This window comes from Equus asinus, chromosome 4 (genome assembly GCF_041296235.1).
Source record: "Equus asinus isolate D_3611 breed Donkey chromosome 4, EquAss-T2T_v2, whole genome shotgun sequence".
In the NCBI taxonomy this organism is placed as follows: domain Eukaryota; kingdom Metazoa; phylum Chordata; class Mammalia; order Perissodactyla; family Equidae; genus Equus; species Equus asinus.
The window spans coordinates 16,613,394-16,630,407 of NC_091793.1; the positions used below are offsets into that span (position 1 = coordinate 16,613,394).

The 17,014-nt window shown below is 39.3% G+C and overlaps 1 protein-coding gene across 2 annotated transcripts in view; it reads right to left on the bottom strand.

Moving 5' to 3' along the window:
- Positions 1-17,014, bottom strand: part of ATXN10 (ataxin 10) — a 190,076-nt gene that overhangs the window by 115,734 nt on the left and 57,328 nt on the right. For both annotated transcript variants that reach the window (XR_011502527.1, XM_044777897.2), the window contains exon 6: positions 9,303-9,383. Coding sequence is in view for 1 of the 2 variants with exons in the window: in XM_044777897.2 (XP_044633832.2) it covers positions 9,303-9,383 (81 nt within the window). In the remaining variant the exon portion in view is untranslated. The remainder of the gene's footprint in view (positions 1-9,302; positions 9,384-17,014) is intronic.

A 17,014-nucleotide genomic window follows, 5' to 3' on the forward strand; every position in this document is an offset into this window, starting at 1 on the left:
ACTCTTATGTGATTATAAGACGGGAGAGCTAATGAGATGGATAGTGAGTGACTTTGAAGGAAAAAAGCGAAAAAATCAGAAATGAATCTTTAAAGTATAAAAATACAAACCAAGCTTAAATATTATCTGAGAATAAATTACACTTCATTAAATGATCCTTATATTACCTACCAATAAAAACTTTTAATGGCTCCCATGGCTAAGGAGTAGGTCCCAAAACTCTTTAGTTTGGTATAAGGGGCCCTCCCAGCCGGAGTCCTCACCTGACTCTCCAACTCCCTCTACTTCTAGCCACCATCAAACACTACCCTTTCCATAAAATAAAGGAATCACACATAGGACACATAATTCAAGTAGGAATTTTTTTTCCAAAATCATTTATTTTAATTGTACATTACATTTGCTATCCCATTCTATGCCAAAAGACATACGTATTCTGAAATGTACCACGTGGTCACAGAAACTAGGATATAATGTGGACTGTCTCACTTCTTTCTACTGTGGGGGAACTACACTAAATACTTCCTTGAAAACATAACAGGATACAAGCGGTCTGACAAATGCTATTCAGTCATTGATTTATTCACTCAGGGGTGAAGGATGCAAAAGCAAGAAAGACCCAGACAAAGAGGTCAGAGACTAGCTGTCTAAAATCATTACACATCAGTGTGAAAAGTCTCGCTTCCTTTAACCCAGAAATCATCACTCGGGCTGCCTCAGGCTCACACACACACTCAATTCAGAGTCAAGCTTCTATATTTTCTCAATTTCTGGCTGTCATCTGCATTCTATTTCTAATTCACTTCTGATTAAACAGTTACATACTCTGTCCTCAAGATTATAATTCCTATTTCCTAAGAAAACAGACAGCAATGTACATAAGGATTTTAGGGGAAAACTCTATAGCACAATTTATAAGTTATCCTTAAATTGATGCAGGCTACAATTTTAAAAGTCATTCTTGAAATTGTGGTTTTTATGCACAATGGAATACTACTCAGCCATAAGAAATGATAAATGCAGCCATTTGTGACAACATGGATGGATCTTGAGGGTATTATGCTAAGTGAAATAAATCAGAGGGAGAAAGTAAAATATCATTATGATCTCACTTATAAGTAGAAGATAAAAACAACGACAAACACACACACAGAAACAGAGACTGGATGGTGGTTACCAGAAGGGAAGGGGAGAAGGCAGAGCAAAAAGGGGTGACTAGGCACATGTGTGTGGTGATGGATGGTAATTAGTCTTTGGGTGGTGAACATGATGTAATCTACACTGAAATCGAAATACAAAATGATGTATACCTGAAATTTACATAATGTTATAAACCAACATTATCTCAATAAGAAAAATTTTTTTTAAAAAGTCATTCTTGCATCATCCCGAAATGGCTAAGTTTTTAATGAGAGGACTGAGTTAGGGGCAAAGAAGGAGGGGGGAAAGAGCGAGCAAGTCAGTTTTAGGAGCATTCCAGGACAGGAAATAATACTCTGTAATTCTGGAAATAAAATATCTGTAATTCAAATTCAAGGACTGACATCTCCAACAAATTTTGAATTTACATTTAAACTATTCCACGTGTAGAATAATTTGTTGAATGGCATGCTACAAAGACCAATAATTTTATTAACCTGGACAACAAGCTAACCAAGATACAGGCAAACAGTTGTTGCTGAATTAATCTCATTCACCCCTTAATAAATTACAGATATAAGAAGTTAGCATGTTGGAGGGAAAAAGGTCATCAATTTTGGCATCAGACAGAGTTCAAATACCACCCCAGCTACCTTTGTAACCCAGAGAAAATACCTTAACCTAAAAAGCCTCAGATCCCCGATGTGAAAAATGCCAAGAATAATACCTATTTCACAGGATCTTGAGAATTAAATGACAATGGCTATATGTTGCCTTTCATACATAATAATAATGCTACCTGGAGGAAAAAGTCCAGGTCATCAGAGGAGTGGCAGTAACAGTAATAGCAGCAGATGCATGGAAGCAGAAACAGCAGATCACATTTACTGAGTGATAATGACATGCCAGGCATGGGGAGCTTTATATACATTTCAATTAGTTATCACAACAATTTCACGGGGTGGCTACTATTATTTTGCCAATTTTACAGATGAAACAGTTTCAAAAGGTTAGGTAACTTATCCAAAGTAGTGAGTGGCACACTAGCCTCTGGTTTTAATTACTATGCTATAAAGATTATAAATCTGAAAAGTACGAAAGCTGTTTTCCAAGAGCAGCTAGTTTAACTTAATATTATCCAATTCACTGGGAAAGGAGACCAGCAAATTGTATAAATGCAGGCTCTCATTTCTGCTGAATCATACAATGTGAACTGATTTTGACTGCATCCAAAATTTTCTCACCAAGTAATCTGCCCAAATAAACTACCAGGATGAAGGAGCCAATTAATTGCAACAATTGAAAGAACTAGCACAAGAAAAGAACTTCAGGGGCTGGCCCAGCGGCATAGTGGTTAAGTTTGCATGCTCCACTTCGGCAGCCTGGGGTTCGCAGGTTCAGATCCTGGGCGTGGACCTAGCACCACTCATCAAGCCACACTGTGGTAGCATCCCACATAAAATAAAGGAAGATTGGCATGAATGTTAGTTCAGCAAAGATGTTCCTCAAACAAAAAGAGAAAGATTGGCAACAGATGTTAGCTCAGGGCCAATCTTCCTCACACACACACACACACACAAAGAAAGAAAAGAGCTTCAGAATTTACACAGCACCTTCTCTCCTTCCCCACCCCAACTAAGAGCAGGGACTGCGGTCTCACTGTTCACCGTTATGCCCCAGGGACCACCAGTAGGTCCTTAATGAATACAGTATTTATTTTACTGACTGATCCTCAAACATTTTTTAATCTAATTGCCCCCAACCCAATTGGTTATTCTATTTCAGGAGGTTGGGGCCATAGCCCAGGCATTCCACGGGTGATTCTGATGCGTGTTACCAACTGAGAAGCAAAGTGTCTCCCCAGAGTTCTCCAGTGAAGTTCCTTATCTGAACCATAGAACAGAAAACGTTTTGAGCGACTGTCTTCTCAGTTCTCACAAGGAAAGCACATAGCTCCATTCCAGATGCACAGGAAAGAAGTTAATTCATTACATACCCCTGTTGAGAAAAACTCTAATCTTTTCAATCCTATTAATCTGCAACATACAACTCTGAACACAGAATTATCCATTATTGCCCAAAGGGAGTCATAGGGAACCCAAGAGCCTCTACCTCACTGCAGAACTCTGTGCTCTTCTGCTGAGACCCAGGTCCCCTCCTCCGCCCACCTTCCCCGCTCACCACATGGCAGCACACACACCATCAGCACTTTAACTCATCAGGCCCTTCATCCAACTGTTCAGGTCAGTCACACAAAAAGCTCAGAGCTCCCAGGTCATCCCTCAACCGCAGGACTCTCAATCCCAGAGGCCTCTGTGAGTTCAGCATGCACCGCCACCTGGCAGAGGTTCTATTTACTTCTTAGTCTTGTATCCCTCTCACCACCAGAACACAAGCTCTCTGAGGGCATGGATTTCTGTCTAGTGTATTGAGAAGGCACTCAATACATAATTGCTGAATGAACCAAAAACTTTCGTCACCAAAACAAAGCCTAACCCTGGCCTTCCCGCCAGTGTTCTCTCACTGCTCTTATTCCAGCCAAACTGGACTTCCCTATGTTCTCCAAAACACACCCAAAGATTCCTTAATCTGTGCTTGCCAGTGCTGTTCTTTCAACTAGAAAATGCCCACACTCTCTTCTTAACATGTGCTAGCAAAATCCTGCCTACCACGCAGGCTCATCAAACGCTACCTCTTCCATCAAGTCTTTACTTACTCCAAGGCCACAAGTGATAGCTCCTTCTTCCCTCCCACCCCACGTCCCAGAAGCTCTGTATTTGTTCGTCTCCTGTGACATCTACCAAACGTGTTTTGTGTTACAGTCATTAATACCCTTATTTTACCTCTTCTTACTGGGGTTCTCTGGGGAAGTTCACAGAAAGGCTGCAGCATCCTCTAGAGGGTACTGTGTCTAACTAACCTCAGCATCCCCCTAGAGAACATAGGACTGTGCCCTGTTCAGAGCAAAGTGTCAAAAATTACTCACTGAGGGGCTGGCCCCGTGGCCGAGCGGTTAAGTTCGCGCGCTCCGCTGTAGGCGGCCCAGTGTTTCGTTGGTTCGAATCCTGGGCGCGGACATGACACTGCTCATCAAATCACGCTGAGGCAGCGTCCCACATGCCACAACTAGAAGGACCCACAACAAAGAATATACAACTATGTACCGGGGGGCTTTGGGGAGAAAAAGGAAAAAATAAAATCTTTAAAAAAAAAAAAAATTACTCACTGAAATGAAGCAAAACAAAGAAATGCCGCTATAACAAACCACAGAGGGGTAAGAAGCGTTTGTTGCCTCTGCTTTTCCCCTCTGTAGAGCACTGTGCCTTTCTGCATTTAGGCCCCATTTCCTTTAATCCTAAGTGGTCAAGCGTATCAAAAAATGTGCTGGTATAACTGCTTCCATGTGTGTACATGTACAATTTAGAGGGCACAAGAAACAAAAGTATAAATCTTGAGCCAGAATATTTTCAGTTGTTATTTCTTGAAGACAAAGTTTGCTGCAACTGGAAATCTGGCTGAGGCCAATACCAGGTGAAACATGAACTACAAAGACCGATCTCCAGTAAAATCTGTCTCCCAATGAAACTGAGGGCTTAGATCATCATTCATTTATTTCTTCATTCGTTAAACTAACATTTGTTGACTGATCATGACATCCAGAACACCATGCTTGACATGACATCAATATCAGAGGAATATACCGGTCAACGGACATTCAGGAGAAATAAACAACCAGATGAAACAGAATAACGCTTTCTCTTCTTAAAGGCATTCAATTGGTATGCCCCTGCTGTTGGGTATTTCAAGTTTTTTACGTATAATACAAATGCTATCTCACCCTAATGGCCTTCAGCTGTAGGTGGCACAGTGCAGTGGTATCAGCAGTGACTCTGGAGCCAGGCTGCCTGGACTACATCCTGGCTCTGTCATCTCCTAGCTTTGTGACCTTGGGCAAGCTACTTAAGCTCTCTTTCTCAGTTTACAGATCTAGAATGTAGGGACAATAAGAGTACGGATTTCCTAGGGTTGATATGATGACTGATTTACTATTTGTAAAGTGCTTAGAACAGTGCCTGACATATAACAAAAGCTGTGCACATGTCTGTTAAAGAAAACATTTTACATGTTTTCACTGGTAACATATTCATAGTAAAAGCAACTAATTACCATAGCATAAAATGTAGAGCAGAGGTGAAGCTGGTTCTTAAGTGACATTTTTTTAGATTTAGGATGTGGTCAATTAAACGTTAAATTTCTGACTTATTACATATTTTCATTATGAAAAGAGCACAGTCTTACTTTAGAATATCATCTTAACATCTCACTGTATCTGGAAAGATTATAACTTAATATTTGGTCCCCAAGGCTAATAGTCCCTTTTCCTACCTTCCATCCTGGAAAGCCTTGCTGTGCCCCCTTGGAGTTCTGATCTGCTCTTGGCCATGCACATACGGAATGCACGGACAGAGGCATATCTCTGCTGTCCCCCAAAATATCAGGGACTGTAAAATTGTTTTTTTAACTGATGCAGTTACTCCAGAATGACAATATTACTATCACCCAAGTGACAAAATAATGCTACTAAAAAGCAGGAGCCCTGTCTTGAATACTAGTACATCAGGCAACTTTGGTGTCCTCAGCATTTAGCACACCACAGAAATTCAATGAATGTAAGTTCACTTAAAAGTTAAGGAAAGAGGCTCCACAGGAACAAGTATCTAGCAACAGTATGCTTTAGTTTAGTATTCTCCAAGCTTTTCTGATCAATAAAAAAATTTTCATTGCATCTCCAATATATGTAATTTATAGATAACCTACAACTGTCAAACTAGATAATAAATATTAATAAAGCTTAGTTGCTTATTTTTTTTAGATAACAAGTAAATATAAGCAGATGCTCTAATATATTCCTGTCATACTCAACAGATCATCTTGCACATCCCACTCTGCAAACTACTCCACTAGTGGAGCAACCATGACAGCTGTCATCAAATAAAGGATGGAGCCTTAAAGAAAGAGGCAGCAGCACAGCTGAGCAATCTGCTCATTACATGAACCGGAAGAGACGCAGGTGAAACGATCGGTCCTGGGGGACTCTCCCCCATATCCTCCCTTGCCCTCTCCCTTGCCCTGGCAGCTCCTTTTAGGCACATCTCGAAGGTATCAATAGCCCCGAGATTTCCATGTCACTATTTGACACCTTGTCCCCTAGAACATGAATGAAACAAGGAAGCAGAGCTAGATATGGCCATGCTAATGATTACAATTAAGAAGCAGTGGCAGTCCTCAGGTTCAGCACTGCCACTGACCAAAGACAAGTATCTTGACTCAAGAGTTCCCACAGCAACCTTCCCCAGAACCCTGCTGGGCCAGGCCATCTGCTCTCGATTGACTGAGTCATCTGCTGTCTAAAGTAGCAACTTAGATAGCATCCTGAAGACAAGTTTCACTAAGTGTTTGATATTAGTTGAGCCTTCTGTTCCAGCAGTGTTCCAGTACTGATTCTGGTGAGTGTTAAAGATAGAGAATTCACAAGATTCAGTCTTTGTCCTTGAAGAACACATATTATAGCAGAAAAGCAAGTAATTATGATAAACCTGAAGACAGGAATGCAAAGAATTTTGCTAGGAAAACCAACAGAGAGCAGGTAATATCTGATCAGGGCCTATAAAGCATGAGTATATATATTCACCAGGAGGAGAGGCGGTGGTCAGGGCACTTCAGGCAGAGAAAAGGACATATGCAAAAGCATGAAATTACAGCAAGGTCTGGAGAATTGGAGAAGTTCTGTGTGGTTATAATGTGGTGACTGGGGGAGGGAATGGAGAGGAGTTGGAAATGAAGCTACATCATAAAGGGCCTCGTACGCCATATTACAAAATTTAATTACATTCTGTAACAGGTTATACATGCCACTAAAATGGCAGGATAAGATCTATGTTGGTAGTAGAGTAGATAACAGAGGAGAAGGGAAATAAAAATTAGAACAATCAAACTTTGCGCTATTGCCCACTCATGTTCACAGCAGTATTTTATTCACATTAGCTGAAAGGTGGAAGCAACCCAACTGTCTGGCGATGGGTGACCAGACAAGCAAAATGTGATATATACAAACAACAGAATATGATTCACCCTTAAAAAGAAAATTCTGACACATACTATAACATGGATGAACCTTAAGGACATTATGCTAAGTGAAATAAACCAGTGACAAAAAGACAAATACCGTATGATTCCACTTATATGAGGTACTCAGAGTAGTCAAATTCATAGAGACAGAAAGTAGAATGGTGGTTGCCAGTGGCTGGGGTAGGGGGAAATGGGAGCTGTTTAATGGGTATAGTTTCAGTTTTGCGAGATGAAAAAATTCTGGAGATTGGTGCACAATAACGTAAATATACTTAACATTACTGAACTGTACACTTAAAAATGGTTAAAATGGTAAATTTTATATTATGTGTACTTCATCACAATTTTTTAAAAGGCTATAACCAAAGTCCAGTCAAAGATGACATAAGGGTAAACCAGAGCTGTGACAAGAGAGTGAATTCACAAGATGCTGAGACAGTATATTCAACAAAGCTTCCTGATCAACATGAACTAGCAAGTGGAGGAGGAGTTGGGGATAACTCTGAGTTGTCAACCCAGTAGATGATGATCTTACATTAATCACTATACGAGACAAACCTGTTCATGAGAAAGAAGATTCATTCATTTACTCATGCTTTCATTCAAACAACTTTTTTTTAACCTGTTATGTGCCAAGCACTGTCTGGGAAATCATAACAGAATAAAAAAGATCAAATCCTTGCCCTCACAGAGCTAACAATCTAATGGTAGCATCATACGATAGCAAGCAGGTATAGGACATGATATATGGTATAATAAATAATGTGATGAAATGAAAGCACTTCTCCTACAAGAAAAATAAAGGAGGGGGAGGAGGTGACATTTAAGCAGAAACTCGCATGAAGAGAAGCAGCAGCTACAACTTTTTGATAAATAAAAACAGAAAATGTTTAGTCTGTCATCCTCAAATGGTTAGGTAATGATCAGTTTAAAAGTAGGTCATTTGATAGGAATATGGACAAAAACTTGAATATTAAAATACAGTTAAACTGTGTATTCTCCTTATATTTAGGTGCTCTTTACTGCAAAGCAATTTACTAATTTACAACACTGTTCTTCATGTTACTTAAGTCAAAAAACTACGAATAATTCTTTCTCTGAAATAGAAGCACGCATATGGTGGTGGTGGCCTCCAGGGCATTAGATTTATAAACATAGTACTTAAAATGACTTTAAAAACACAAACTTTTCCTTTTTGTTAAAGATGTTAAAGAAAAAACACTACTTAAGACTAGAAAGAAGTGCATAAGCTTAATCAGTGGAACTCAAATATATAGTAAGAATTTCAAAACCATGGCAATTATAAAAATTGTGATTACAATCAAAAGATTAACATTTTTTAAAGTTTGTGGTCATCAGATCTGTGATTTCTGAGTCAGTTTTATTTTCCTAAGGCCACATTTCCAATACGGTTAGGAAAAACACATACTACTGGAATGGAAAGAGTGCTGTGATCCTCTAACTTTACAGGTCAAGAAACTACATCCAAACAAGGTGAAAGACCTGGGGACGGTCAGATAAAGAAGCACTATCACAACAAGGCACAGAGCCAAGGTCCCTGCACTCTGAGGGCAGTGCTCCTCCTACCACAACAGCTGTGAGATCACAGAAGGCTACTGATTTTCTTTCAGTCTGAAATATCTATCGGAAAACTACAAACTGAGCAGAGTATATTCCAAATCATTATACCAGTGACGTGAACAAATGAGCACATTTCAAATATGCAGCTGTAATGGACAGTTGCGTGAAGACTATTATAAATTCAAGGGACAAGCGTAACATTTTGCTCCTAATGTTTTTTAATATGCCTTTACTGAGTAATGGCACCAACCTGGATTCTGCAACCCTATGTAAATCACTGCCTGTTGTGGCTAAGTTGTAACATTAACCAACCAATTTAAAACCATTACTGACACAGAAACATGTATTTAGAGATTTTGTGCCAACTAAGAAACCACAGAGTTTTTCAGTCATGTACAGGATACTCTATATGGAATGCTAAATACTCAAAACCACACTGGTTTTTGGGTTACCTTTCTTGATTGCTCATTTTGGCATACATGGCTTTTACCAATTCCGGGCTTTTTAGAAAATGGTCTGTAATGATCAAGAACCTAAGAAAAAATGAGGAAAAAGTTTGGTTACTAGAAACATAGTAATACGGACATGGCCTTTACTACTTTATAGGCATATCTTATACGTAAAAGCACTACTTTCGACTGGATTTTTCATCAGCTGAAATCTTAAAATGTTTTAAGACATTGACATACTATTTTTCTATTAGGAGCTAAAAGAAAATAAAAACCTCAACATATTTTTCTCCAGTTTTACTTCTGAAAAATTTATTGAAATGATCCAAACGTATTCAACTTGGAGGAAAGGGGCCACTACAGCTTTTATCTAAGTTGAGAAAGGAAAATATGTCACTGTAGTTTAAACAGTAAAATGAAATTTAGCTACAAGTTCAGTATAAACAGAAAACATACTGATTGTTTTAGTCAGAAACTTAGTGCTAAAATTAAACAGAGAAATAGTCAAGTCACACTTTTTACTTAAACATATGCCACCAACACAGTAATGAATGCTGGCTTGACTCTCGACTCTTAAAGAACTCTCAAGTTACCAAGAAAACATCCTCATTGTCAAGCAATACACTCACCTAAACTTAAGAGGTGAACTTATGGAAACCCTGAGGCAAAGATTATAAGCATATTTCTTCCAAGTACCACTGTGACAACTAAAATGACTGAATAGTATTATTAATTAATTCTGAAGCATATTTACCAGAGGGCGTCTGAAGACGCAGGAACTAAAGAATACACTGTTTATAACCAAAGTTATAGTAATGAGTGACTGTAAAGCATTAAATATATTTACAGACAGCTCATTTAATCACTTCTTAACAAATATATAATAAAAGTGTATCTTTCAATATGATAACCAAATGAAATATATTAACTACTATAACATTGTTATTTCATATAAAAACAAATCTGAACACATATTCTATTTCTTCTGCAACCTTTAAAATAACTGATCAATACTCTGATGTAAAATATTTCTAATAATAATGGATAATATTCAAAATCCTCAAGCAATTTTGATATCAATTTAGGTAGGTCAACATGCATTTCAAGCCAGGTACACAAAATTGTAATCCTAAAGCTCATTCATAATTCAGCCATTTGGAGTTCAAAACATTTTCCCACATGAACATTCATTCAAAAAAACAATGTTCCAAGTTCTGTGCTAGGGGCTTGGTCACAAGCCCTATTTCCACACGCTAACAGTGGAGAAAGACCCATACATAGACAGCTAATTAGAGAAAAATGTCTTAAGTGCAACACACACACACATCACCGGTTAGAGAAAGAATGATTATGTAACCAGAGGGCTTGGGGAAGAGGGGACGATAGAGGGGGCAGAAAGATCAAGGAAGCTAAAGGAGGTGCTCCATGATTCCTTAGTTGAAGGAATCAGAGGTGACAAAAAAGGACTTGGAAAAACAGCATGAAGGAAAGAAGAGCAATGTGCTCAGGGAACTAACAAGGAACAAAATACTATTAAGGTTTAAAGAAGGGTTCAGGACCAAAAGCTTACATCCTTGAGCGCTACTGGCAAATGGCCCTCAGCCGGCAGCCTTCTTCACAAGGTCTCCCTGAAGAAACCTCCCCCGACCAAGGGTGGAGCTGACTGAAGACTGTGCCTTACTTCCCGACAGTGATCATTAGTGTTCTTTTTCTTTTTTCTAGATCAATTTTGTTAATCTTTTTAAAGAACCAACTTTGCCTTTGTTAATTTTTTCTCCTGTTTTTCTGTTTTCTATTTCATTGACCTCTGCCCTCATCTTTTATGATTTTCTTCTTTCTACTTACTCAGGATTTACTATTCTCTTCTCTTTCTATTTTCATAAAGTAGAACCTTAAGTCACTGATTTCAGACCCTTCTTCTTTTCTGATATCAACATTTAAATCCGTAAGTGTCCTTCCAGGCCCTTCTTTTGCTTCAGCCCTCAAAGTTTGTACTTTCATTATCCTTCAGTTCAAAACAATTTTCTAATTTGCCTTGTCATTTCTTCTTTGACAAATCAATTATTTAGATGTGATAATTTCCAAAAATTTGGAATTTTTCTAGGTACCTTGCTATGGTTTTCTAGTTTAAGCCCATTGTGATCAGAGAACACACTCTGTATGTTTTCAATCCTTTTCAGATAGTTATTGAGACTCTTTCCTAGCCTGGACTATGGTCCATTTGGTGAACATAAGACACGTAGTTGAAAGCGGAGTGGATCTTGCCAGTGTTGAGGTAATGTTCTGTAAGCATCACTCAGGGAAGGTGGTCTCTAGCTCAGTACTACTGAGATCACCTGCACCTCCGCTGATGTCTGTCTACCTCTTCTCTCAATGGCTGCAAAGCAAGTGTTAAAATCTCCAAATATCACTTCCAATTCCCAGCATTACCAACTAACAATTTACCCGCCTACCTTAAATAATTATAAAAGCAGACAAAACATACGGAACAACAGTATTCATACAATGGACAACAGACCCAAGTCAATCAGATTGTGGAAATAAAATGCACTTCTGAGAATTTCTTCTTAAACAAACAAAATATCCTAATGATAAATGTGATCTGATCAATTTGTTTACAAAACCCTTCAGGCCTACTTAGCAGCTTGAGACACACTGAGGAAAGGAGGGCAGTTCCACACGTCGGAATGTGTGCTGAAGACGGGGAACTGGAACTGAACAGGTTTTCCACATGCAGGGGCATTGAGAGTGCAGACGGGGCAAGGACGAAGAAGGAAGACAGCTCACAGCCACTACAGTGCATGTCGCCATGACCACCAGCATTATTTGGAGCAAAAATGAAAGCAGATTCATATTTTGACCTTTATACCAAGATGAATTCCAAGCAGGTCAAATGCTTAAAGATCAAAATTGAAATGATACAATACTGGAAGAAAGACTCAGTAGAAGGGTCTTTATAGCTATTACCCAGAAATAAAAAAAAAGACTGACAATTTTATGTAGTGAAAAATCAAAGATTTTTACATGAAGAAAAGTGCCACAAGCAAAGTTAAAAGATAAAAAAGTGAGAAAAAAAATCTGCATTTTATTTCATATAAAGGGCTAATATCCCTAATTTAGAAAATATTCCTACATATAGATAAGGAAAAGACTGACATCCTAATAGAAAAATGGGTAAAAAAAATGAGAATGCACATAAAATAAAAATAGGCTCTTCAACCTATAAAAAGATGCTCAACCTCATAACAAAAAAATAAAATAAAATAAAACTACACAATGATAGCATCTTAAACCTCAGCAGGATTGGCAAATCCAAAATTTTGATGGCATACTGTTAGCAACAATGTAGGAAACCAGGTACTCTCAAAATCTGTCAGAGGGAATGTATCTTAGTACAACATCTATGCACGACAATTTGGAAGTGTTCGTCAAAATTAGAAAATTTATAAAAATTACACCCTGTTTGACTTAATAATTGGACTTATGAATTTCCCTATAATCATACTTTCCAACATGCATATGTGACATGTACAAACAAGGTTATTCACTGCAGCATTTTGTAGTTACGAAAAGATGGAAACAACCTAAATGTTCACCAATAAGAGAATGATTAAATAAATTATGGTATATTTATACAATGGAAGATTAAAGAATTAGGGAGTTCTTTACATACGAATATGGAAAGATCTCAAAAATGTACTATCTAGTGAAAAAAGCAAAAGGCCCAAAAGTGTGCTAAGAAGAAAGAAAGAATGGCTTATCTGCTTAGGGGATGGGGTCAAATGGGATGTGCCACTCTTCCTCTACTCTGTATGTGGGTCACCGCCACGGCATGGCCACTGATGAGTGGTGTAGGTCTATGCCTGGGAACCTAACCTGGGCCACCAAAGTGGAGCACACCAAACTCAACCACTAGGCCACAGGGTCGGCCCCAAGTTTATCTTAACAGTAGCTATTTCTGGGCAGGCAAAGTTCAGTCACTTCTCCAAAATAACTTAAGAAATCTCTACATCTCTTCTCAAATAGATAAAGAGAAACCAAAACAAAAAATGACTTAATTTCATCTCTCTATCATGGCAACTCAATGACACAGTAATTCAGGTTATCTAAAAATCTAGGTAGAATTATGATAACTAAAATACGGTCTTCACCACTTCCTTGCAAAGAGTAACTGTACACACAAATCATGTCACAGACTAAATAAACATTGTCAAATTGGCCTCTTCTCTCTTTGCAATCCTAATACCATCCCCTCTCCCTATCCAAGCCATCCTTCAACTTTTAGTTTACGTCCGGCATTCTCTGGAAGACCTCCCTCACCCCCAGACCAGGTGAACTTCCTGCCACATGTCTCCATGGCACCCTGAGCTTCCTCTTCTGAAACTTTCATGTTGGTTGCATAGAGGTCATCTCTACTTAGATGCACAGTGGGCATCTTAAATTTCATATGGCCAGAACAGAACCCTTGATCTCCCCTAACCCACCCCCAAACTGTTCCGCTCACCTCACTCAAACAAGCCAGAAACCTCGCTCCTCTCCTTGCCTTCCTTTCCCCACACCACCCGACAAAACGAATCCATCAAGAAGCCTCAAAGGCTCTCCCTGCATGGAATATTCAATCTATTCATTTCTCTTCATCCCCACTGCTGCCACCCTCATCTAAGCCACTGTCACCTCTTACCTGGATGACTACAACTGCCTCCTAATGGGTGTCGCAGCCTCCAATCTTCCCTGTCCTCCCACAGCTCAACTTTTGTCCAGCAGCCAGAGAGATCTTTTAGAACATAAACCAGGTCGTTGCACACACTGCTTAAAACTCTCCAATCGCCTCCTATGGCACAGAGAGTGAAATCAATCACCTTTTCCTGGCTTACAAAGCCCTATGTAACAGGCCTCACTGACCTCCTGGACTGCTCGTCCCTTCACCCATTCTGCTGGACTCCCTGGACTCCCTAGTGCTGCTACAGAGGCCTCTGCCGCGGGCTCTCTGCCCTCCGTGCATTCACTGCTTGGACTGTTCTTCCCAGCCTGTCTCCACATTTACCCACAGATCTTCAAATGGTTGGCGATCTAGTTCTCTGCTCAAATGTCACCAACTCAGAAAAGGTTTCCTTGATCTCCTAATGTTAAAGAAGGACCTAGTCACTCTTCATCACCTCACCTCACTAGAGCATGTAATCATGACCTGATGTTTTTTCACTGTCTGTCCTCTCCATCAATCATATTTAAATTACTACTAATGAAAAGCTAATACTTTATAGTGTTTATGATGAGCCAAGAACCACTCCAAGGGACAGCTTAGCACACAAAACATTGCTGTAAATTTTTCTTCAAAGAATTTATCTAACATTTGTCATATATTTGGGGTCTTTTGTTCATTATCTGTCTCTCTCATTAAAATGTAGTGTCTTAAATTTTGGATCTCCAGTGCCATGCACAGTACCTGACACACTTAAAAAACTCAATCAATAATTACTGAATTTATTTATTTGTTTGAAGTTAGCATCTTTAATCTTTTCTGAGTTTCCTAAAAGCCTGTATAGAGCAGAAGCAGTTTCTAAACCACAGGTTCTCCAAGATAAAAGCAAACCAGAGCCTCATGGAAAGGGCAATTATTCCCTGCCTGGAGACCACAGCCCCTTCTCCTACGACATGGTGGACAGCACTCTCAGCAGTGTCCTCATGGCAGGCCCACATTAAGACCAAGCAAAGCTGCTTCAGCACCGTTCCTCAGTGTAAGCCAGGCCCCAAACCAGGGAGGACAGAGGGGCAGCTCTCCAATTGGTAGGAAAAACTCTGCTAGTATGCACGGAGGCACAGATGAACTGTCCATTTTTCAGGTAAACCTACTAAGCATTCCTTTGCACTTTTGAGTTATTCAGATAAGCACTGAGTGGAATGATGTCACACTCATACTCACTGGGTAACCAGTCAAATGCAAAACCATATGCTTTAAAAGTCAAGAGAACTGATTACTGCCTCATTCACTTTAATTAAATAAATTAAAAAGGCAAGGTACTCAAAGGGCAAGATGACATCTTCCCACGACGCTGCAGAAGAGAGTGGAAGCAGTGCTGCCATGCAAGGCTCAGAGACAGACATCAAGAGAGGCGGCTCTGCCACCCAACCACCCGCTCTAGTGAGTGAGACCATGTCCATAAGTTTTTATGGACATGAAATACGAAAATCTGGAAACTTCTAATCTAAATCAATTCCTTCATTTTAAAAATAAGGAAAGAGAGGCCCATCGAAGTTTTTTAGTGTCTTGGTGAGGTCCCTTGGTTATCTAAAGCCAAAATAAGCACTCAGTTTCCTGACTTCTGTGGTTGCTCCTAGAATGTTCCCCTGTATCAAGCTTGCCATTTGCTCAAGCAGCCTCTCTGGAAAGGAGTTCTGGTGAACTTAAAAACCTGAAGTCTCATTCTTCATGTTGCTTTCAGTTCAAAATGATTAAGGGTAAACTCATTCATTCTTTCTTTCATTCAACAAAGAATAAACACCTACCAGTGAGTAAAGATAGTGACATTTTTACTTTAACTTGAGAACTATTCAGAGGATCAGAACAACTGTCACTCACATTCAACTTACAAATACAGGCAGGAAAAAGTGTTCTGTGTGGACACCCATACAAACGGGAATTATTTGCTACACCACCTTATGGCATAACATTTAATATATAATACTAAGTGCAAATAATATTATACACATAAAGCAATGACGACAGAATGCCAATGGGAGATAGATGTTTTCCTTGCAACTCGAAAATGGTAATTTAAATGGTTATCAATTATGTGTAAGTTTTTATGTGAGTAACATTAAGACAGGAAACCATCAGTCTGTTGATTCAGTGGCGAAGCTTCTACCAGAAAACAAATGAGTTACTATCTCTGAAAAAACATTATAGTAGCTAGGATTTCCTGAACATTGCATTTGTAAGGCACATTTACTGGGCTGCCAGATTTAGATGAATTCAAATGCCAAAATTCAACCCTTGGATTCATCTAGGGTTATCCAAGAGCATGAAAACATCTTTCACACCTACAAACAAAAGGAACAAACATTTTTAGAAGGACATTATCCGAATAATTCAAACTGAGTAGTGCCAAAGCCTTTCTCGCCTACTCTTTCCTGTGTTTCTTGTGTACCTAAATAAAAAGACTCAAAGTTATTGAAACCTTACATTTGTCCCTTTCCAAGAAAAGATACTAAACCCATGAATCCTAACACCATGTAGTTTTGCACTCTGCATCAGCTATCCCATAATGTTGGGGGGGTGTGAGGGCAAAAGCAGGTGTTCTTTAATTTTCAGGCATGGGTTCATATTTAACAGTGAGAAGTAACTTTTTTTTGGGAGGAAGATTAGCCCTGAGCTAACATCCGCCACGAATCCTCCTCTTTTTGCTGAGGAAGACTGGCCCTGAGCTAACATCTGTGCCCATCCTCCTCCACTTTATAAGGGGGACGCCTGCCACAGCATGGCTTGACAACCAGTGCATATGTCCACGCCCGGGATCCAAACTGGCAAACTCTGGGCCACTGAGGCGGAGCACACAAACTTAACCACTGCACCACTGGGCTGGCCCCCTACAGGGAAAAGTTAACAATTTTGTTGGAAGCCTCTGGATATTTTGTGATCCCATTTTTATTTACCAAATGCAGAGTTCCTCTCACACAACTCAAAGTATTCAGTGTCTGTACTGGAGAAGACATCAGTT